This window comes from Oryctolagus cuniculus, chromosome X, assembly GCF_051225735.1.
Source record: "Oryctolagus cuniculus isolate XC-2025 breed Fujian yellow rabbit chromosome X, ASM5122573v1, whole genome shotgun sequence".
Lineage (NCBI taxonomy): Eukaryota > Metazoa > Chordata > Mammalia > Lagomorpha > Leporidae > Oryctolagus > Oryctolagus cuniculus.
The window spans coordinates 81821059-81845032 of NC_142888.1; the positions used below are offsets into that span (position 1 = coordinate 81821059).

At 42.1% G+C, this 23974-nt stretch overlaps 1 protein-coding gene across 1 annotated transcript in view; it reads left to right on the forward strand.

Moving 5' to 3' along the window:
* The first annotated feature begins 9049 nt into the window (after positions 1-9049).
* Positions 9050-23974, forward strand: part of CAPN6 (calpain 6) — a 29724-nt gene continuing 14799 nt past the window's right edge. Inside the window, exons 1-2 of the mRNA XM_002720204.6 lie at positions 9050-9762; positions 16386-16565. Of these exons, the coding sequence (XP_002720250.1) occupies positions 16401-16565 (165 nt within the window). The 5' untranslated portion in view covers positions 9050-9762; positions 16386-16400. The remainder of the gene's footprint in view (positions 9763-16385; positions 16566-23974) is intronic.

Consider the following 23974-nt stretch of genomic DNA (forward strand, 5'->3'; position numbering starts at 1 on the left):
GGGCCCATTGTAGCCAGGTCTCTGGGAACAGAGCTCATTTTCCCAGCAAAGATTAGAGGGACCTGTAAAGTCATGGCCTTGTGGGAAAGGCTCCTGAGTATGAAATCCCCCCACTTTTTTAAAAAAGATGTATGTATTTATTTGAAAGGCTGCTTCCTGGAGAATAGCCTCCCTGTTTGAAAGTTCTATCACCTTGTCTACAAGTCTTGATTGGACTGTTCAAACCTACTACCTGGTTTGACCATTGTCACCTCATCTTTTAAATGAGATTTCTTTTTTGTTAGAATATGTTGGATTTATAGATAAACCTTCCTACTACATATCATCTTTTTAAGTTGACATTTTTAGGGAATTGTCTTCTACATTCAGGATATTAAAATTGATACAATGTACCCACCATATTCAAATTTCTCATTTTACATAAACTCAGCTGTGCCTATGTATTTAGTTCTGTACAATTTTATCACATCAGATTCATGTAACATATCGACCACCCTCATCAAGATGCTGAAACACTTCTATCACCTCAAGAATCCCTCATGGTAATGGCTTTTTAAAAGCCCATATTTTATTTATTCATCTGTTTATTTTTGAGAGTGAGAGAGAGAAGCTGATTTGCTGGTTCATTCTAGGAATGCCCACAATGGCTGGGGTTGGAGCTGGAGCTGGAGCTGGGAGCAGAATCCAGGAACACAATCCAGGAACACAACATGTGGGTGGCAAGAACCCAATTACTTAGCTATCACCACTGCCTGCCTCCCAGAGTCTGCATCAGTAGGACGTTAGAATCAGGAGCCATCATTTGGTAATGAAAGCAGGTATTCAGATGTGAAGTATGGGCATCTTAACTACAGGCCAAATGCCCACTCCATTATTGCTCTTTTAGAGCTTTACCTCCAGCTTTCCTGCAGCCCTTACCCTCAACCTCTGGTTAAAAACAAATCTACAACTGAACATCAGGGCTATTTCCCATTTTTTGCTATTACAAATGTCTCCTCTGTTTTTAAACATGACAATAGGTCTGCTCTGATTTCATCATCATTTAAAAAAATCATCTATTATTTTTCACTTTATGTTTCTGTGTGGGAGCAAACTGTTGAAATCCATACTTAATGTATACTAAGCTGATCTTCTGTATATTAAGATAATCAAAAATGAATCATGATGTGAATGGAAGGGGAGAGGGAGTGGGAAAGGGGAGGGTTGTGGGTGGGAGGGACGGTATGGGGGGGAAGCCATTGTAATCCATAAGTCGTACTTTGGAAAATTATATGCATTAAATAAAAGTTTAAAAAAAAAAAAAAAAGATGTGTTCTCATGAATTCACAGCCATGTTGTTAATGCTTAGTACGGCAAGATTTGTCAAGAAGCCTGCAGACCCCCTATTATTCACTGTTTACTTTCAATTTAGAGGCAACACAGCACAAGGGAAAGCAGGGAGCTTTGGAGTTAGAACGATTTTTTTTTTTAAGAAATAGAGCACCACTATTTATTTCCTCTTGTGTTCCTGAGGCTGGTTACACTGCTCTGCAATCCACCCCTGCCCCTGTTAACTGAAACAATACTTCTGTGGCAAATAGCTTTTGTGAAGAGTAAATGAGATGGTACACCAAGGCCCCCAGTACTTTGGGGCTCTCCATACCTTTTTTTTGTTTGTTTGCTTAAGATTTATCTCTTTTACTTGAGAGAGAGAGAGAGAAAGAGAGAGAGAGAGAGAGATCTTCCATCCACTGGTTCAGTCCCCAAATGGCCACAATGGCCAGAGCTGGGCCAGACCAAAATCTCCATCTGGATCTCCTAAGTGGGAACAGTGGCCTATCTTCAACTACTTTCCCAGGCACATTAGCAGGGAGCTGGATTGTAAGTGGAGAAGCTGGGACTTGAGCCAGCACTCATATGGGATGTCAGCAATGCAGGCAGCAGCTTAACCTGTTGCATATAACACCGGCCCCTTACCTGGTTAGTCCCTGTTTTCTTGGCATCAATGGAGGAGGGGGAGGGAAACTAATGTACTGAAAAGTCAGAATGGTTGATTTTTAAAAATATGTATTTTTAGCATTTTCAAATGTTTACAATAAGGGAAAAATAAGACAAGAACCACTATACAACGATAACTTAAAGTTAGCTTTAATGAGGTCTCTAAAGAGCTCTAGGGGGGAACCAGGAAAACTTCTTTTAACTAAGCTGAACAAGACCTTGTCCCATCCCCCATTCCTCTCCCAACACGTAAGACGCTTAATTAGTTTAGCAACTCTTTTTTTTCAAGGTCTGGCTCTAACAAGCTACAGCCTCCTTTAGTTAAATTTTTCAAAATCCCAAATTAGTGGAGGTCAGATGAATGACATTTTACTGGGATTTAAAAAGAGCCCCTCCTCCTCATGTTGGAAAATTTTCATAATTCTGTTTGTTTCTAACATCTTCTCCCCATCTTTACTTCACCCTCAGGCTTTATGACAACTCAAGGTTGTTTCCTCCCATTTTGTTCTAACTCTATAAGCTTTCTCAGTTCTCAAAGGGCTATGAATGTACAGCTCTGACAAACAGATACTATAATTTCCTTCTAGACCTCCTCACTTCCCATGTTTTTAAACCCCAGAAGATATTTCTACTTGATTTTCTAAGAGAGAGAGAGAGAGAGTGTGTGTGTGTGTGTGTGATGAGCCCATCTCAGATCTTTTGCTATGTTGCTACTGGTTTCCATTCTGAATGTTTCTGGAGTCTATTGCGAAGTATTTACTGCACATTCTCTCGGTTCCTGGGCCTGTGCTTCACATAATGAAGAGGGAAGATGTGCAAAAAGCAGAGATGTTGTATTCAAGGAGTTTGCAGTCTGAGGATATAAAAACATATACCCAAAACATTGGAGAATGTTAATCTAAAACTTTGAGTCATATTATAGTCAAAGTGAGATGATTATTTAGAGAGGTAAGATCAGTGAGGAAGGAAGAAGATTTCATGGAGAAAATAAGGTTAGAGAATTCGACGATAAGCATGACATTGGTCGATGGAAGGGTGAGAAAGGACAAAGTGGGGGAAATCTTACCTAGAAAATATGGAGCGATGTTAAAGCATACCAAGCTTCCTGGCCGCTGAGTACTGAATCGCCTCAATTTCTGACTTCGTGCTTTGTCTTTTATGTCCTTTCCGCTCTCACCTGGTACCCAGTGCTCAGTTCTCTGGGGCTGACTCTTCCTCAGCTAAAATTTATGCCTAATACCTGAATGACATCTGTATCCAAAGCTTCAACCCTACCCAACTTTTACCAGGACTGGATTCTGTGCCCCAGTATCAGTCTGTTGGGAGTGTGGGGGGTGTATTCCTGAAAATGTTGCCCAACCTTTAAAAATGGAAAACAAAAGGCCAGCTAGAGCAGGGCCAAGTAGTGGTGAAACCAATCCCTTGGTGGAAGAAGAGCCTTGATGATCAATCAAAGGCATATGGATTTGATAGTCAGAGATTAGCAGCTGCTCTGACCATTTATTTCAATTACTATGGACAGAGGTTTCCTCTGACTAATATGGAGAAACGAGAGCCTGTTAATTGACAAGGAAAATAAGTTGCTTCCCATGATTAAAGGAAGTTCTACTGATGGCCCAGTGGAGTGTATTTTTGTGTTAACCAGGCCAACAAGGAAGACATCCAATTTACTCTCTCCCAAAGACTTGGTTGAACTCTACCACACACTGGCCCAAGGCTATTTGGTTTGGAAGCAGACAGTCCATCCTCTTCTTGGCTTCTGTTCACACTTTAACTGGCCTTGGGACATTGTAAACTCAAAAGAGGCAAGGACTGAAGTTAGCTGGACAAAACAGAATGATACTGTCCTCTACTGCTGTGCCACTCAGCATCAGTATACACATCCCTCTCCCTCCAGCACACTGAATGTAGCTGAGCACACTGAGCATAGCTGACTCTTCTTTCCCCCAGTGGGAAACTCAGTTTTACAATCTAGGGATGGAAAATGCCCAGGAAGGGGGGAAACGATTGGGATGGGCATAATACTGGAGGAAGCAAAAAGCAAGAACTAGGGAAAAAGCTGAGGCAGGATTTATCAGAATCTACAGCTCCATCAGAAAAGCAGCCGTCAACTTGCTTCACAAATCCTAGGATATTGAATCAAAAGTCTTTTTATCACTATCCTCACAAATTTTGAAAGAGATCAGTTTAAGATCTGCAAAATATATCACTTTATCCAGATAATGGAATAAAAATAAATAATGACAACTTCCACAAAGGCTGATCTTGACTTGTTTCAGGGTTGCAATCATGCATCATATCTGGTCCATAACAGGAGCTCAGTAAATGTTTGCTGAAAGAATGAATGAGGGGCCGGCACTGTGGTGTAGTAGGTTAAGCCTCCATCTGCAGTGCCGGCACCCTGGGCACCAACTTGGGTCTCAGCTGCTCTACTTCCAATCCAGCTCCCTGTTAATGTCTTGCAAAGGCAGTGGAGGATGGCCCAAGTGATTGGGCTCTTGCACTCACATGGGGAACCTGGAGGAAGCTCCTGGCTCCTGGCTTAGAATCATCTCAGTGCTAGCTATTGTGGTAATTTGGGGAGTGAATCAATGGATGGAAGATCTCTCTTTCTCTACCTTTCAAATAAATGAATAAATATTAAAAAAAAAACAGAAAGAATGAATAACATTTGATGACAACAGTAGCAATAGCAAGTAATATTTTTTGAGCATCAATTATATGTGAGGCACCAGTCTAAGAACATGGTATGTGTTAATTAGCTCAGTTAATCATCACAGCAACCCTCTAAAATAGGTCCATCATCAGTCCCATTATATGGAGCAGGAAGCCAAGGATCATAGGACTATTCCTTGCCCTAGGGCTATACAACTAACAACACAGCTTGAATGAATAGCTTTTAAGGGAAGGCAGGAAAGCCCTGGCTACTTGTTGACCATTTATGATCTCTTAGTATTCAAAATGATCAATCAAGTAGACTATGAGGCACACCCAAGAAATGGAAATTCTTGTTTTGTTTTATTTTATTTTCATTGTTAATTTAAAAGGCATAGAGAAGGGTATAGAGGGAGAGCTAGGTAGATAAGTAGCAAGGGGAGAGAGAGAAAGAGAGAGAGAGAGAGAGAGAGAGAGAATCATCCATTAACCTGTTCACTCCCCAAATGCCCAAAACCAATTGGAACTGGGACAGATTGAAGCCAGGAACCTAGAACTCAACCTAGGTTTCCCATGCGGATGGTAGTGATCCAAGCACTTGATTCATCATCACTGTTTCCCAGGGTGTGCATTAGCATGAAGTTGAAATCAGAAGCAGAGGCTGGCATTGAACCCAGGCACACCAATATGGTATGTGGGTGTCCCAAGCAGCATTTTAACAGCTCCACCAAACACGAGTCATCAAGATGCCAGTTCTTGTGCTTTGTTATTCTTGATTATTCTCCTTGCCTGGGATGCTGCCAGTCTCCTTTCCCATTCCTACAAACATATGCACACACCCTCCTTTCTTTCACTGTGATCCTAGCCACTCTTCAAAATCCAGTTCAAATTTCACCTCTTTCAGGAAGTCTGCCTTGACTATTATTGTTGGAAGAGATCTCTTCCACTTTGGAACTCAGCAGTCATGGGCCACACCACTCCTTTGGTACTTGGAAGTTACATAGAATTCTGGTTAAGAGTCAGACAGGGCAGGATTTAAATCCTAGCTCTGCCAGTTTACTAAGTGTGTGACCATGGGCAAGTTACTTAACCTCTCCATCAAGGAGCATGATCTTTGAACTGGAAAGAGAATTAAAGCCCAAGATAGATGAGGAGATAATAAGAGAGTACTTAGCTGCCTTTACTGAGTTCAAGTTTCCAGGCCCAGACAAATTACACTCAAGTCAACTGAGAGAATGTGCAGATGTGATCACAGCCAGTCTTAGTAACCTTTGAGAAATTATGGCAAAGAGAAGAGGTGAGAAATTGTAAAAAGGCAGGCAAATGTCCTAATTTTTAGTGGAAATGCCTGTTGGTGTTGGGCGGGGGGCGGGGTGGTATTGCAAACTACAGATCCTGGAAACTAAATATCAGTGAACATGGCTTTGGTCCTTGGCAAAAGTATAGAACGCACTATTAAGCAGGTCATTTGTGAGGCTTTAGAGGAAATCACTAGGGGTAAGCATGAGCTCACTAAAAGCAAGTCACGCCTAACTAAGCCCATTTCCTTTTTTGAAAGGGAATCTAGAAGGGTGGATGACAAGCATACCATAGCATAATGTATCTGGATTTCAGCAAGACATTTAAAAAAGTCTTATGATAGCCTCTTGGAGAAGATGGAGAAATAGGAGCTGGGTGTTAGCATGAGTTATATGGATTTCTTCAGGTTTGAGCAACCTTATTAAAAGTGATTGCTAATAAGGGCAGCACTCTAAGGTTACCCAGCAGTATTCTGTCCTGGACCCTATCTCATTCAATACTTTTTGATCAAATATGCAGATAAAAAAACAGAATGGTTATACTACATGTACTCTCAACTGGGGCAATATTGCCACCACAAGGGCAAAAACTTTTATTGAGGAGTCAAAAGAAACAACAAGAAAAACATTTCTGGGGCCGTTGTGGTACAGCATGTTAAGCTGTCATTTACAATACTGGCATCCCCTATTCAAGTACCAGTTCTGGTGCAAACTGTTACACTTCCCATCCAGCTACCCGCTATTATCTGGGAAGGCAGCAGAAGATATCACACCCCTGCCACCCATGTGGGGCACAAAGATGGATTTCCTGGCTCCTGGCTTCAGCCTGGTTGAGCCTACAATAGTGAGGTCACTTGCAGAATAAATGAGAAGATGAAAGGTCTATCTCTCCCTCTGTCTTTGTCATAAATAAATAGTTTATTTTTAAATATTTTATACCTAGCATACATACATACATGCAATATTTAAACAAATATATAGTGTACCTGTGGCATTAAAATTTCTTAGGGAGAAATTAAGAAAAATGCCTGGAAAGGCTCTTTAGGAGTATGACAATTAAAAAAAAGGTTGAGAATGTGGATAGGGGCCAGCACCATGGTGTAGTGGGTAAAGCCTCCGCCTGTAATGCCAGCATCCCATATGGGCATTGTTACGTGTCCCAGCTGCTCCACTTCAGATCCAGCTCCCTGTTAATAGCCTGGAAAAGCAGCAGAAGATGGCCCAAGTGCGTTTGCCCCTGTCCCCATGTGGGAGACCCAGATGAAACTCCTGGCTCCTGCTTCAGGCTGGCCCAATTCTGGTTGCTGTGACCATCTGGAGAGTGAACCAGTGGAAGGAAGATTCTCTCTCTCTCTTTCCCTCCCTCCCTCTGTGTGTGTGTGTGTCTGTCTGTCTGTCCCTCTCTCTATAACTGACTTTCAAATAAATACATAATTCTTTAAAAGAAAGAGAATAGATTGAGACAAAGAAATGGTTTTCGAGGATGAATGCAATACCCAGCACATATGTTAAATGAAAAATCAGTTTACAAACACAGACTCAGGTGCACAGTAATAGTTCATGCAAGAAACTACAGAGGGTTTTAATTAAACTACAAGCTGCACACTGAGCAGGTTTATGCTCAGAAGACAATCAGAGTGAGAAAAGATCTAGCAAATGTGTCCTATAAGGAGGCAAAGTTTTAAACAGCTATAGTTATTTATGCTGGGGTGACATGACAGATTTTTTTTTTATTTTTTATTTTTTGACAGGCAGAGTGGACAGTGAGAGAGAGAGAGACAGAGAGAAAGGTCTTCCTTTTTTTGCCGTTGGTTCACCCTCCAATGGCCGCCGCGGCCGGTGGGCGCATCACGCTGATCCGATGGCAGGAGCCAGGTGCTTCTCCTGGTCTCCCATGCGGGTGCAGGGCCCAAGCACTTGGGCCATCCTCCACTGCACTCCCGGGCCACAGCAGAGAGCTGGACTGGAAGAGGAGCAACCGGGACAGAATCCGGCGCCCCGACCAGGACTAGAACCTGGTGTGCCGGCGCCGCAGGCGGAGGATTAGCCTAGTGAGCCTCGGCGCCGGCCATGACAGATATTTTTAAGGGCTGTTATGTGAAGGAGGAATTAGGAATAGTTTGTGTGAGGGGAATTTTTGCTCAACCTGAGTACAGTGTTAACGTGAAGGAATGCTTCTAACATGGAATAAGCTGCTGTACAGAGGAGTGAATTTTCCAGATTATCAGGAGGATATTTCCATACTGATCTGGGTGGTAGATAAAACCTCCAAGTTTCTTTCTAATTCTCGTATTTTATGGTTCTCTATTCATTTGAAAATTGTGACGGTGGAAAAGACGATTGCATAAGATGAGCCTCGACAAAATATTATCCTTTATTTTTAAAGACAAAATGCCACAACATAGCGATACTTGTTTGAGAAATTTCTCCCCTTTGAGCCAATCTGGATTCCAATGTTTAAAGTCCCAATTCTTCCATGCTCTGGCCTTTTGTATTGTCCCCTACCTCCAACTCGATTTCCATCCTGGCTTAGAAAGTGTAGAAGGATGCCAAGGGGGAGGTCTCAGGGACCAGAATTATAGAAATGCTCAGATCTGTTTAATAAAAAATATGGTCATGGAGCCAGGGAGTGGGGAAAGTGGACTTTCTTTCCTTGTTAGGCTCCACCTTATTCACTGGTGTCTTCTCTCTCCTTCACTTTCTCTTCCAGCCCCACCCCCCATCTTCAACTAGCCAGAATAGGAGAGAGGAGAGTTGGTGTAGGGATAAGGAAGAGGGAAGTAATTTCAGGTTTAAGGATTCACAACACACTGGTCAGGGAAGCTGGGGAATGAGACGACAGAAACCTTCATAGTTGAAAATGAAATGAACAAAACTTGAGAATCATGTCCCTGGAAGCGTGTCCCAACAAGTCCATATCAGCACGTAGCCTGGAGCACAGCATGATATTTGCAGAAGTCTAGCCGAGCACCCCACTGAAGCCTCTTGGTTGGCCTTCCTGCAGAAACACAGTTATTTGCTCCGCTTCTCAACTAACACTGCTTGGCAGAATCTGCGGAGTCCTGTTGCTGGAAATTCGGTTTCTTGCAGCTGCCAGGGATTCAAACTGCATTCACTCCCCTCTTAACACTCTGCTCTCTCTGCCCTTGGCCAAATGTTGTTACCTGTTGTTTCACAAACTGACCTTTTCTTTTCTGCACTCCACCAGCTGCTCTTTCACTCCCACTCCCTTGCTGTTCTCCTCATCACTATCATAGATGCATATGCCACGGCCATGTATGCAGCCTAACTCCCAAGAACTTGGCCAACACTTCAATGTTTCTCTCTCCATGTCCTCCCTCAAGTCATGTCCATGTCGGAGGCATTAACGCTGAGGGCGGGAAATGTCAGAAATCTTGCAGACTCCTCCCTTAAAGTCCTATTTCTCCTGGGAACAAAGCAAGCCTTCAAACGTGACTCCCTGGGCTTTCTAATTTGCTAGTGGGTGGATCTGGAGTGGGCAATCCGTCTGCACATCTGGCGGGGGCGCCTTCCAGATTTTCCTTATGACTCAGAATCAGTTTCTGAATGCTGGGCGGGGCAAAGTCTCCTGAAGTTGCTCCGAGGCACCTCCCCCTGTGAGCAGAGCTTGGTACAGCCCAAATAGTTTTCAGGTTAAGAAAGCCAGAATCTTTGTTCAGCCGCGCTGACGGCACAAACTTAACGGGGTTACCTGGTTAAGAGCAGCAGCGGCAGCAGCGAAGGCGGCGGCGGCGGCGACAGCGGCGGCAAAGGCAGCGGCAGCAGCAGCAGCAGCAGCAGCAGCAGCTACAAGGCTCCTGGGATAACTCAGGTGAGTAAAGAGTGTTTTGCAAACCTATCCTAGAGTTTAATTTGCTGGATACCTTAGCATCTATGAGAGGAGAAGAAACGGTATATTTAGTCAAACTTCGCAGCTCTAGTTCTATGGTTTGTCCACAGACAATGTGAGCATGATTAACAGTTTGGAAACTTCACAAATAATGTTTTTTGCTGTTGTTGTTGTTGTTGTCGGTTATTTTTGGGCTCGGAAGGGGTGATTGTGGTTGCCCAGCAATGAGATTTTTCTGAGGGATATTTGGTCAGTTTATTTTTGTGTGTGTATGTGTGTGTGTATGGATTTGCCTTGTGCTGCCTAAAAATACCAGGAAGTGAGTACAAACATGGGAAAAAGAGGTATAAGGGATGGGGGAAACTTGGCTAACTGGCAGGACATCCTCCATGCTTTTGCAGACTCACGGTTAGGTGCAAATTATTGAAATGCTAGCAAAATCTTGGGGATACTCTAGGGGATGCAAAAGGCCAGTGAGCCTAGCAGTGAGGGGTGTGCAGGTTGTGCACCGCTGCACGGGAGGGAGTGACAGCCCAGACTTTCTTAACTCCCAAGGAGTCTGCACAGCAGGGGTAACCTCTGCCCCTTGACAGGTTGATCTTGGCTATTGCATTTCCAGCATCCTCAGTCTGGTTTTGCTGTCCTCTGATTCTTGGATTTAAGCTTAGATTTTTCAGTTGGGGCTCCAGCCACCACACTCACCCTGACTACTTTCTACTGGGAGGTTAACTGGGCTACTTGATAGCGTGGTGCATCGAAGTTGAAGTTGGTCCTGAGGATTTGGAACTCTTAAGTTGGGTGAAAAGCACATAGGAAAATTCAACAAATTCTGCTGTTCTGTTAGTCATTTCTGTCCTCAGGATAAAGCATTCATGTTTACTTTAATGTTTTATTGAAATTCGGCTAATATTTCAGTTGCTAATCTTTGTTGTGAAATAATGAAGGACACTTCATAGTCTGAAGAAGTAAATGAAAACAATTCTTTGGAGGACTCTTTCATCCCTCCTGCATGTTGTGTGTGAGTGCAAGCCTGTGTGCACGTGTGTGGGGGGGTGAACACTTTGGATTTGAATAGCATTCTTTATTTGTACTCAAGAGTCTCAAGCAGTCTAGGAAAAAGCTTAAACACTCATGCGGTCAGGAATAGGTTAAAAAGCAGGCTTTCTGTATCCTTGGGAGTTTTCAGTTCTTAAATTAAAAGCAGAAAAAGCCCCTTTGTGACCTGCAAACAGTGTTTCTTTGAATAGCTTTGATTTGAAATCATCTCACCTTCTGACAGCTTGCAATTCCAAAACACAACTCCGAAGTGCTTTCTTGCAAGAAGAGGACAATGAGAATGTTGGAAAGTAAAGTTTTCCTTGGAGTTTTGTGCTTCCATGGTTTCCCCACCCCCACTTCCACTGCTACTTTTTAAAAAATGTTGTAGTGAAGAGTCAGGAGGTCTCAGTTTTAATGGTGGCGGCATTGCTATGTAACCTTGGGCGAGTCCTCTCACCTTACAGCAAGAGAAAGTCGCTGTACCGAGTGATTTCTGAGAGTTCTTCCAGCATAACATTCTATGAAAATCAGAATTCAGTTCCTGAAAGGCAGTACAATTTGACTCATAGGATGGGCTTTTTTAGCCAGGAGGGCAAGTCAGCCAAAACGGAGAGGTGGAATAGGGAGGAGTAGAGAATGGTGTAGGGGCCATTTTACACTGGTCTTTTACATGTCAAAATGTGTCTCATTTAAAGCACAGCATCGAACTTTCTTGTTTCCACCACAGACAGAAAAGAGGTTGGGTTTGCAAAAAAAAAAAAAAATGAGCATTTCCTAATAATACTGCTTTACATTAGCCTTCTCCTTAACGGTTGAAGAGTCTTTTCACGGACTTAATTTCATTGGGCTTCCCTAGGTAACACCTGGAGGGAGACATAGCAGCCATCATATTCCCCATTGTGATTATGGAGAAACTGAGGGACAGAGATATCATCTACACTAAATGGTGGCATTTGGCATTTGATCCTGGATCTCTGAACTGTCTGTGTTCCTTGTATGATCTTGAATCGCTTTTTAGTTTTGATTGAGGCTTTTCACCAATGGAATGAAAGGAAATTGTGTATTTTTTTCTGTAATTTCTTTGAGCAGTCTTTTATCTGGGCAGGGTAGGTGCCTCTTGTACTCACATAAGTGAATGAGCTGAATCAGAGGACCTTTATAGACACTTGTAGACCCCAGAATATTTGGTTAACAGTTTGAATGTGAGCAGCACTGGTGGTTATATGATCATAGTAGTTAGCTGTGACTCCGCCTGTGTAGACATAAGAAACACTATTCTTTGCATTACACATCAATACTGTATTTCTATTACTTTTTATCCAAGTCTGATTTCTCTCATCATGACATCCCTGGGTGTGGGGATAAGGGGTACCGATTGTGTCTAAAGTGGCACATATTTCATCCCAGGGCAAAGTTGTGTCTCCTGGATCCAAATGACCTGCAAATTCTTAGTTGCTTTTACTCAGATTTTTGCACAAAGTACAAAACAAGGGAGAAGCTGGAGGAAAAGATAAAGTAGCCAGGGACAATGACCCTGGAGCCATATTCTTTTCCCCTTCTCTCCCTTAAGTGCCTCTACTCCCTCCCCCGCCGCCAAAATCCAAAGTGGTTTGTGAACCACAGACCTGATTTCCTTTATTAATTTTTTAGAGAAAAATCTGGTTTTTCCTCTAAGACTGACCTATGAGAAAAAGAAGGGAGAAATTTTGCTATATGGACTTGCTAAGCTCTCCCAACCTTTTCAGTCCAGTGAGTAGTAAAATCTCCCTCTCCTAACCGCAGCCTGTGTCTGCAGCTCCCTCTACTTCCCCTGGCAAGTCCTAACTTTCCACACTCAGGACCTGCCCCTTATTCCTTGCCTTGGTAGACATGAGATTCCTCATATTCTTTCTCTGGGCACTGGATTTGACTTCAGCTGCTTTAAGCCATTATCCCAGGGCTAAACCCCACACTGCCTCACCTCACCCCGTTCAGGGAGCCCCCAAGACCACTCTTTCTTCTTAAATGTCACATACGCTTCTGTTAGCTAGAGCCTCTCTTTGAATTATTACTCTGGATTTTTATTCAAAGTTTTAGATTTTATTTTGTCTCCTGACTTTTTAAATATGTGGTCTTAAGGGCTCTCCCTTCCCCACCATCATTGGATCGGGTAGAACAGTAAGGAAGGAAAGCTCCCTTCCTCCTACTCCTCCACTCCGGTAGGGCAAGTTGTTCACGGGGAACCCAGCTTGCAACATTGTGAATTTCTGGAGGATAATCAATGAACATCCATGTAAGGGGTTCAGATTCTGCCATCATCATGAAGCCATGAAAATAACGAACCTTTTCAATATCCACCATGGCAATAAATTCTAGGCAGAATGCCTCAATGCTGAGTACCCTGTTTTCTTTGGAGGGTTTCCTCATTTGAACTAAAAATCCTTTCTTTGAAAAAGTGGTGACCAAAAGAAGCAGTATGGTATGATGGAAAGCCACACACCCAATCTGGCATCACACAGACCTGGGTTTGAGTCGGCTCTGCCTGTCTCTAGCTGCCACTTCACTGAGCGCCATTTCTGCTGATACAGAATGCAGGACCCCTATCATGGCTGCTAAACATGGTACTTTGAAGAGAATATGAACCAAAGTGTGAAATGCACATCTCACATAATAGATTGTGATAATTCTTTACATATGACTTTTATCTGTTCAAATGTTCTCTGAGCTCTAATTGAATGCCCAGCTCTGTGTCAGACAGCAAGAGGGCTTCAGTTGTATATCTTGCATGCATGGAGCACTTTCTACACAGAATTCCCTTTACACTGACCATCTCATTAGGCACAGCTACAGCGTCAAGGGAAGAAAGTAGATAACCTCACTCTCCTGAGGAGAAAATCAAGGCACAAAGAGGCCAAGGTCACATAACAAATGGCACACAGTTCTCCTGTAACCTAGTGAGAAACAGGGGTCAATTCTATTAAGCAACTCCAAAAGGATTTGAGACTGCCACTGTACTTTAATGGAAGTTCGGGCTAATAACCTATTATTCTTTATTTACTGGGCACCCCAAAAGGCAGGCGCTCCTAACCAAAATGCCTTGGAAAGAGTCTACTGAGATAATAGTTTTTTTAAAAAAGATTTGTTGTATTATTTGAAAGGCAGCGAGACAGAGAGGGGAGACAGGAAGGAGGGAGGGTGTGAGGGAGAAAGAGAGATCGCGCATACACTGGATCACTCCCCAAATAGCCAGGATCGCCAGGGCTGGGCCAAGGCTTTGCCAGGGCTGGGCCAAGGCTGAAGCGAGGAGCCAGGGACTTCATTTGAATCTCCAAAGTGGGTGGCAGAGATTTGAATCATTATCTATTGCCTTCCCAGGAGCATTAGTAGGGAGCCAGATCTGAAGCATGGAGTAGCTGAGACTCGAACCAGCATTCTTCCAACAGGGGATGTAGGCGTTTCAAGTGGCATCAAGTGCTACAATGCCTTCTTTCATATTGTTTTTTAAAATCAAACCTGATTTCCTTTTCAATTGATGCTGTTGCTTTCTGTTTATAGACCAGCCCTCTTCATAACAGAGATTCCCTTTGCAGACTCTTTCAACCTCACCATTTGGTTGCATAGTAAGGGAGGTTTATGGGGGCAGAAGGTTTCCCCAAGAACAGGAAATACCCCTTTATACAGAATGTTTAGGAATGGGGGAGGTTCTGACAAAGAGAATAATCTAATTGTTTGAGGCTATCCTGCATTTACACTCCCCAGCCTCTGGCAAGCCACCAAGCCTTCTAGGGAAAGCAAGAAGCACAATAGTGTTTGCTATAAGTTTGAACAGCTCAAAAATTGGGGTCTGTTTGTAACAGGCTCCCAAAAGGAGCATAGGCAAATGTTCAGATTGGCACTGACGCTGCTTAGCATCATTAGTGATAATGCCACACATGCCTTGAAATATAATGACATGTACTTTCATATCTTTCATATTCAATGCATGTGAACAGACCGAAATCTGATGGCTGATGGAAGGTGCTTCAGCAGTTTGCAGTGAGTGGCAGCCCTCAATTTGCAAAGCAACTGTCGATAAATAAAGCAACGGAAAAATTGTTATCTTCAGCTGCTTTTCCCTTTGATTCAGAGAAAGTATTGCTTGCTGTACCTATGTATTGCAAATAACATTGCAAAAATTTAAATTAAAATTTGTTATCATTTTCAAATGGGAAAGCTTCATTACCAATAAGGAAGAACATGAAATGAGCTAGTACAGAAGCATGATTAATATTGCATTTTTCATGAAATGGCAACTGCTTACCAGATAAACCACATACTTTCTAAAGTGCTAGTATAGCCATTTTGTTTTTGTGCAAATTTTTTAGCAGACATTCTGAACATTTTTGTTCATTTTTTAGCATTCTGAACATTTTCGTTCATTTTTAGCAGACATTTTGAACATTTTCATTCATTTTTTAGCAAACATTCTGAACTTTTGTTAGCTTTTTTGTTTCAACTCTCCGTGATCATTGATATTTTACATTGATATTTTAAATCCTAAAAAGACTTAAAAAATAGTGCCATGTAAATTTCACAAAGGTCTTATTTATTATTGAATGTCAGGAGAGGATCATTAAAATCATTACAGATGTATCTTTGTGACTCACGCAAAGTTAATACAAACTTTATTTATTATCACCCCAAAGCTATTTAAAATCAATTTGTCTTTTGAAATGTCTTTATAAAAACCAGTTGTTAGGGCATTTGAGTGTGAGGCACTGTAACAGACTGCCTGATGAGCCACAATATTGATTCTTTGCTTAACTATGTGAAGATTTTTTTTAAGAAAAGAAAACAACAGCGTATTGCCATAAGATAAGAATTTGCAGTCCGCCAATTTAGGGTAATTGAATTTTGGAGTTGACCTTTTGATTTTAGAGTCTGCAAATGATTGTACATTGGACTCTAAAGAAAAAGACCACGCAATCTTTCTATATTCCCTTATCTTTGGAGGCCATCTGTTGAGTTCTGTTTCTTGCTTCAGCTCTCCCGACCAGTCGTAAAAAAATGCAGAGCTCTGTAAATGATAAAAGACAAGGAATTGTGTTAAAGGACTAGTTAGAACTCAAAGGGACTGCTTCTCTCTTTGGCACCAAATGTGCAACTCTTGCAGGCATCAGTGTATTCATATTATTGTAAAATCATTATTTTTCCTTTTTTTTCAAGTTTAGAATTGTACTTAGCATTAAGCTTCTCTCTGCCTGTGTAAATTGAAGACTGCTTCTTTAGATTATAATGAGTCACATCAAATGAATCATCTTCACATTATCAATATTCCCTATGAATTTGTGAAGACCCACATTGCTCAGGTTGACAGGTAAAGAAACTGAGTACCCCAGATGGTTAGCTGCCTTACTCAGGGCCCCATACTAATGAGTTGTGGAGCCTGGCTCCTTTCCCAGCAAATGATGACTTTTCCTTTAAAGCCATATTTGAAGTGTCTAGCTCTGGGGAAAATCACTGGGATGACTGCTCTTTATCTAATCTCAGGTAATCATTGAAAGACCTGGAACTTTTTCTTCTAAAGATAACAATTTTTCTCATTCTAGAAATAGCTGGACATTATGGGTCCTCCTCTGAAGCTCTTCAAAAACCAGAAATACCAGGAATTGAAGCAGGAATGCATGAGAGACAGTAGACTCTTCTGTGATCCCACTTTTCTGCCTGAAAATGATTCTCTTTTCTACAACCGACTGCTGCCTGGGAAAGTGGTGTGGAAACGGCCTCAGGTAACTCTTGTTCCACTTTCTGTTTTGACCTCCTTTATCATAACTCTGCTTCCTGACTCTTTCTCCTGTAGCCTATTATGTATACCAATTTAGGAGTCAACTTCTTCCCTTCCTTGCTTTTCCCTTCTCAGCTTTATTAAGGCATAATTTACAAATAAAATTGTGGACTTTGCAGTGTACAGCTTGTTACATATATACATTGTGAAATCATTGCCACTATCAAGCTAATTAACATGACCATCACACAGAGTGGAAAGTTCAATTATTTAAGGTTTTCTAAATATCTTGTTTTTTTCTCCATTATTTTATTTTATTTTATTTTTTTAGTTGAGAGGGAGAAAGGGAAGACAGAGAGAGACAGGGATGGGGACAAAAACTGATGGGACATAGGTCTCTTTAAAAAAATATATTGGAGAGAGTGACAGAGACAGAGATTATCATCTGCCACAACAAACCAGGAGGCAGGAACTCCATTTGGGTCTCCCAAGCACTTGAGCCATCTTTCACTACTTTCCCAGGTACATTAGCAGGCAGCTGCATTGGAAGTTGAGCAGCTGGTGAGATGGTGGCATTGCAGTCTGTGGTTTAGCCACTGTGCCACAATACCAGCCCTGGGACATAGGTGCCTTTTATTTTTTTAAATATTTTATTTATTTATTTATTTGAAAGGCAGAGTGTGTCTCTGTGTGTGAGACTGAGAGAGAGGAGAGAGTGAGAGAGAGGAGAGAGGAGAGAGAGAGAGAGAGGGAGAGAGAGAGAGATGTATCTTCCATTGCTGGCTCACACCCTGAATAGTTACAATGTCCGGGCTGTGCCATGCAGAAGTTGGAAGCTCAGATCTCCAGTCATGTCTCCCACAAGGGTGCAGGGGCCCAAGTATTTGGGCTGTCTTCAGCTATTTCTCCAGGTACATCAGTAGGGTGATGCATCAGAAGCAGAACACTGGCTCCTTAGGCGATGCTGGAGTTCCAAGCCAAGGTTTAACACCCCATGCCACAAGGGTAACCCCCCCTTAGACTTTTAAAGCAATTAGTTAACTATTTAAATCTACTCATATGTTCTCAAGTTAAGCTTTAACACGATCAGGACCTCAATGGATATTGCTAGCATTTTGGGACTGAACTAGCAGGTGGAAGAACCCCTCTGTTTCTCTCTCTCTTCTGTCTGCCCACCTCTCAAATAAACAAAGCTGTGGGTTTTTTTGTAAAGTTTTTTTAACCAATACATTTGTTTTCTTTGTTTTTAAGACTTCTTTAATTACCTCAGAACAGATTTAGGTATAAAGAGATGGTGTGAGAGAGAGAGAGAGAGAGAGAGAGAGAGACTGTCATGTGGGTGATGGGCCCAAGCACCTGATCCATCACCTGCTGCTTTCCAGGGAGCATTAGCAGGGAGCTGGATCAGAAGTGGAACAGTCAGGACTCAAGTCAGTGCCTATATGGGATGCTGGCATTGCAAGCGGCTGCTAACCCACTGTGCCACAATTCCAGCCCTGACAGACATCTTAACTGCTAAAGTAAACTCCTACCCCAGGACTCCTCGTTTTAGAGCCAGGAGCAGAGGTCTATTCAATTTCACATTTTAAAATTGTCTGTAGGTGCTGACTTTTAACATAGAGATTAAGATGATGGTAAATACATGAGTTCCACATGGGAGTACCTGGGTTCAAATCCCAACTCTGACTTCTGACTCAAGCTTCCTGCTAAAGTGCACCCTTGGAGGCAATGGTGATGGCTCAAATGATTGGGTTCCTGCCACTCCCACTCAGGTACGAGAGTTGCATTGTGTTCCCAGCTCCTGGTCTCAGCCTGCAGCCCAGGGCCATTGTGGCAACTGCAAGCATTTTGGAGAATGAACCAGCGGTTGAGAGCCCTGTCTGTCTTTCTAACCCTCAAATACATACATACATACATACATAAATGGAGGTGCCCCAAACTGCAATCAAATTTTGTCAGATTCAGTAATTTAAAACAACAAAAGAGGTATGCTTTGCTTGTTTTCTTTTGGCACTTGAGTAAATGTGTTAATTAAAAAACACTATACTCTTGTCTCTTTATTTAGTTACCTATTATAGAAACTTAAAGTCATCCTCAGACCAGTGAGGAGAAAAACCTCTTATACAGTGAGAATAAATTATTGAGCTCTAAAGAGAAAAGATGGTTTTTTGCCTTGGAAGAGACTTTTTGCTGCTCTTTGGATACCATCCCCTAAGTGGTCAAATGGGATTCGAACAGAATCACAGCTCTTTCATCACCTATTAGTAGTAGGTATTAATAGCTTTGTTCCTCTGTGGAATACCTATATGTTGTGTCTCTAAAGAAAGTCTCAGGATCACTTCACAATCCCTACCTGAGCAAGGAGCTCACTATATAAAATGATAGGACGGTGGAGAGTGGAGAATAAATATTAACCTTGCCATACTTAAAGGATATAATTGGAGGGAAGGATATTGTACTCGGATTCCTTCCCAACAGGGTGAGAGTTATTGTGAACTGAAAATTCTTGGACCTTCACAAAATCCTGAAGGCATTCTGATCATGTTTAACGAGGTACCTGTCTACACACTATTATGGAACCACTTTAGTCCCCAAGCACAATGTTTGCCTTCCTCAATGATAGCAAACTGTCACTTTTTAGATGAAATTTCCACAGCTTAATCTCCTAAATGGAGTTGCAGTAAAAGCTACTTCAGTTTACATAGGTTGCCACCAGGTGGTGCTAAGACACGTTGGTTACATTGAGACTTTTTTTTTTTTTTAAATGCAATTCAACCACCAAAGACTTAATTGTTGCCAGTAAAGAAAGATAGCCTTTGAAAATATGAAACTTGCAGAACTTGTCTCCATTAGAAGGAAGATTACACTCCTGCTTTTGTGTGCCGGTAGTTGTTGACAACCCGAAGATCACTTTGTGGACCTGCAGTAAAAATCTGGAAAACATGAGTAGAATTCACTAACCACTAATTAACTAATTGCGTAAAAAAGTTGTTTTTTTTTTCAACGCATGGAGGGAAAAAAAAAGACAACGAATAGATGATGATAATGAGGACCACCACCGCTCTCTGATGCTTAGATATGGAAGAAAATATGCTGATAAGGCAGAAGTAGCTAAAAAGAAAGCAAGAATTTGAAAGAGATTTATGGATAGGTGTCTTTTTGAAATAGGTCAGACTTGAACATATTTGTATGCCAAGGAACAGATAAGGAAGAAGAGATTGAAGATACAGGAGAGAAAAGGAATAATTGATGCGGGTAATCTGCTAGAGGAGTTAGGAAGAGATACACTGGGCGGCAAAATTGCAAGCCAACGTGAAGCCATTTCCCAGATGTGAAGCAAGCAGAGAGCGCTTCCTGTGCTGCCCTGTTTGTAGATATGTCCTTACCTCTGTCTTGGGTGAGTCCTTTGATCTTTGCCTTCATCGCTCGAATTATATGGTTAAGCCCTAGATGGATTAGCAGGGAAAGAAAAAATCTTAATAATCATGGCAATAGTCCATTTTGTCTCTGAAACAAGCAATATCCCTTCTAGGGTGGAAGAATGTCAGAGAGAGGGTGATACACAGGAAAGGGTAGACAAAAGAATCAACATTTATGTCATGCCTACTATGGGCCACATAGTGTGTTGGAAGCCTACTATATATTATTTCATTTCATCCTAACTTACTGTGGTTTAGCGAGGTAGCTATGTTAAGAATTACTTTGATGTAGCTCTTTTTTCCTGGTTTAAAAAATAACAGGGGCCAAGGTAGTGGCACAGTGGGTTAAGCCACCACCTCTGACATTGTCATCCCATATGAGCCAGTTCAAGTCCCCACTGTTCCATTTCGGATCCAGTTCCCTGTTCATGCACCTGGGAAGGCAGTGACTCAGGCCCCTGCCACCCACATGGGAGACCTTGAAGGAGTTCCAGGCTCCTGGCTTGAGCCTGGCCCAGTCTTTGCCTTTGCAGGGTCAGACTATTAACAAGATAGGGTTTGATTCAAAAGGCCACAGAAGTATTCATTCTACCATGCTGCCATATCATGGAGAGTTGTTTATATCTCCATTTTTTTTGGAGGGGGGGAGAAAAGGAGAGGAAGGTGGGGTGGGGGAGAGAGATCACATCCACTGGTCTGTTCCCCAAGTGCCCACAACTGCTGAGGCTGGCCTGGGACCAAAGCTAGGGTCCAGGAGCCAGAGACTGAATCTAGGTCTCCAATGTGGGTGGTAGGAGCCCAAATACTCAAGGAATCACTGTTGCTTCCCAGGATCTGGGAATGTAAGAATTACATTAGTAAGAATCTGGAGTGAGGAGCCAGAGCTGAGCATCAAACCCAGGCACTCAGATGTGAAATGCAGGTGCCCCTGTGTCTGCACTTTTTGCCAAAATAAATAGCTTCCCTCGAGTTAGTTCCTCCTCATTGTGTTGATCCTAAATTTTCATTAGTTGATCTGCACCCTCCCTTTTGAGAGCACAGTGTGAGCTTAATCTTATCATGTCCAAAGGGAGAGCCACTTAAGAAACATTTGCTGAGCACTTATTTTATGCCAGACTTTCTGCAAGGTACAGGCGTGGCCTGCATGAAGCACTCCCATTCCATTTGGGGAGATGGATATTGAGCTATCAAAGAGTTAAAGAAGTTAACCTCAGCTATGTGAAATGGTATTTTCAGGCATATAGACAGTAAGTCATGTTGGGTTTTTGAGGAAGAGGAGATCATTATAGATTGGAATGGTTGGGTAAGGGGCCTCTTGTGGGGAGTAGAAGAAAAAGTAAGGTTCTGGACCACCATCTGAGCCGCCTCGAAAAACCGCAGATTCCTTTCCAGCCAGAATGGAGGCCAAGACTGTGGTGAAGAACCACGTCAAAGTTCTCTGGCCTCCCATAAGGAAAGCTGAGAGCTAGCACTGGGCCTCCCTGAATTGGTTCAGGAAGACCAGATGGGTTGCTGGCCTTCTCTGCCTCATTGGCAGCCTTGAGATCCCAATTTGCAGGGAAGCTTACAGACATCTTGCCCCTTGGCATACCACATAGCCTCACACTCTACCAGGACTATTTTCTGAGGTTTCCAAAATGGAAGCAGCATGATTATTCTGGTATTCTCTCTCTGTATCTTTCTTCTGCCCTGTTGAAAGTTTCTACCTTCACAAGCCTCCATGCATGTAAACACTGATAGCTGATGGCTGAACAAACTTGACTTCCACCACCATCACGGGGCTGTGTTGAGTTCCCCTCCTTCCCATTTGCACTTCCTTGCTGTGCTTTAAGCAGCCTTTTTTAGACAGACAGGAATTATTAGAGTGTTTTGCATTTATTCAATGCCAGATCATCTGTCCACATACTCCAAAGGAAAATCCTTATCAACTCCCCTAGTGGTCCAATGGCTCTAACTACTCTCCTAGCTTTCTGGATACACTGATACAAAAGAGGTCTTTGAAAAGTTTGTAGAAATCTGTATTATGCAAAACTTTTGCATGAGTTTCATATTTTTGTACCAAAATAAGCTTATATTTAATTCCACTTTTTACAAACTTTTTGAAATACTTTCATCTTGCCTGAGACCATGTGCTCCTGAGCATTGATATCCTCTTGGATTCTCAATATATCAAGCCTTAATAACTTCTAAAAGTTGAGTTATCCTGAGTTTCAGTGTGTTAACAAGACTGCAGGTAGGACATAAAGGCTGAAATCTGCCTGCCAAATTCCCACAGAAAATCTCTTCTCTAGCTCCCTCCAGTTACTCTCCCCTCTTACTTCCCTCTGGTTTTTTTTTTCCTGATTGACTCATATCCACCTCCAGCAGTGTCCTAGAGTCAGACAAATTTAACCCTCAACTAAAATGGAGCAAGGTCTCACGGGAATTTGAACAGCCAGCTGTGGGGGAAGAAACGGCACCTGCAGAAAATTTTGGGTCAGCTGTCCTGGTTGACATTTGAGTTCAGCCTCTACTACCTTTGCCCTTATACAGCTTCCTCTGGAGAATAGCCTTCCTTGGGGCCATTTGACTACCTTGTCTGGGTTGGGGGAGGGTCAGGAATGAAGTTCTGGGCTAACATGGTAATAGTAAGAATGGAAGGGAAAGCCTGCTGAAGAGAGACATTTAGAGGCATAATATACAGGCTTGAGTGATAGATAGATAGATAGATAGATAAAATGTAAAGAAACACTTTTCTCTCTGTGATAATAGAAATTCCCCACTACCAGCTGAATGTGACACCTCAGTCAGTACTTTGGTCTTAGACTGCTCCTGAGTTACTTTTCCTTTCCAGAGACCATGTACTGCCCCCTGCCCTGCCATGTGAGTAGCCCTGCATGTTTTTCATTGTTTACACAACTGAAGAGAGTTGAGTAGGCCCATATTCTTTCCCAATTGTCTTACTTATTATAACGTTTATATTTAAAATACTTCAACAGCTTTATTGAAACTTCATGAAAATTCACCTGTTTGAAGCTTGCAATGTAATTATATTTAGCTAATTTACAGTCATAACTCAGTTTTAGAATAGTCAAATCAGATCAATACCATCCCTTGTGCACATTTGTAGTGACTGATCCCTCCAGGCCTTCTCCACAAGCAACCATTAATCTATTTTTGGTTTCTATCCCAATTTGCCTATTTTGAGCTTTTCCCTCAAAATAGGATCATAACTGGCTTATTTCATTTATTAAAGTGTTTCCAAGGATCACACATGTTGTAGCATGTATTCATTTGTTCCTTCTTATTGCTAAACAGCATTCCATTACATAGAAGTATACATTGTTTTCAATAAAGCAGTTTGAGATCTATACCTAGAATTTCCTAGCAGAAGTGTGAAGGTTCAAGTAAGAATATCAATACCACATGCCACACTGGAAGATTTGGTTAGAGTATAGGCTTTGCTTCCAATTCCAGCTTCATGCTAAGGTGCACACTGACAGGCAGCAGATCATGATTCTAGTAGTTAGATCCCTGCCACCCATGTGAGAGATTCACATGGGAGATCCTGGTTGAATTCAACCTGGACCAGCCCTGGTTATTGTGTGCATAAGGGGAGTCAATTAGCAGAAGCTAGATTTCTCTCTTGCATGCACACATTCTCTCTCTCTCTCTCTCTCAAATAAATAAGTCTTTAAAAAAAGAAACAAAGGAAAGAAAATGGAAGCCTTTCTAGATGGAGCACTTACAAGTGTACCTGGGCTCAGAAACCAATTGCTGCACTAGCCTCTCAATGAATCCACTTTACCTGCTGAGAATTTTTATTTCTGGAAAAGATTTTTTTTCATAAGTAGAACATTCTCTTCCTTTCTAACTCCTATAAAGAAAATTCAAGATGGAACCTGAGAACAAGATCTTAAGCTCCCCAAATGGCCACAATGGCTGGGGCTGGGCTGGGTCAAAGCTGGGAGCCTGGAACTCCATTCAAGTTATTGGACCATCTTCTGCAGCTTTC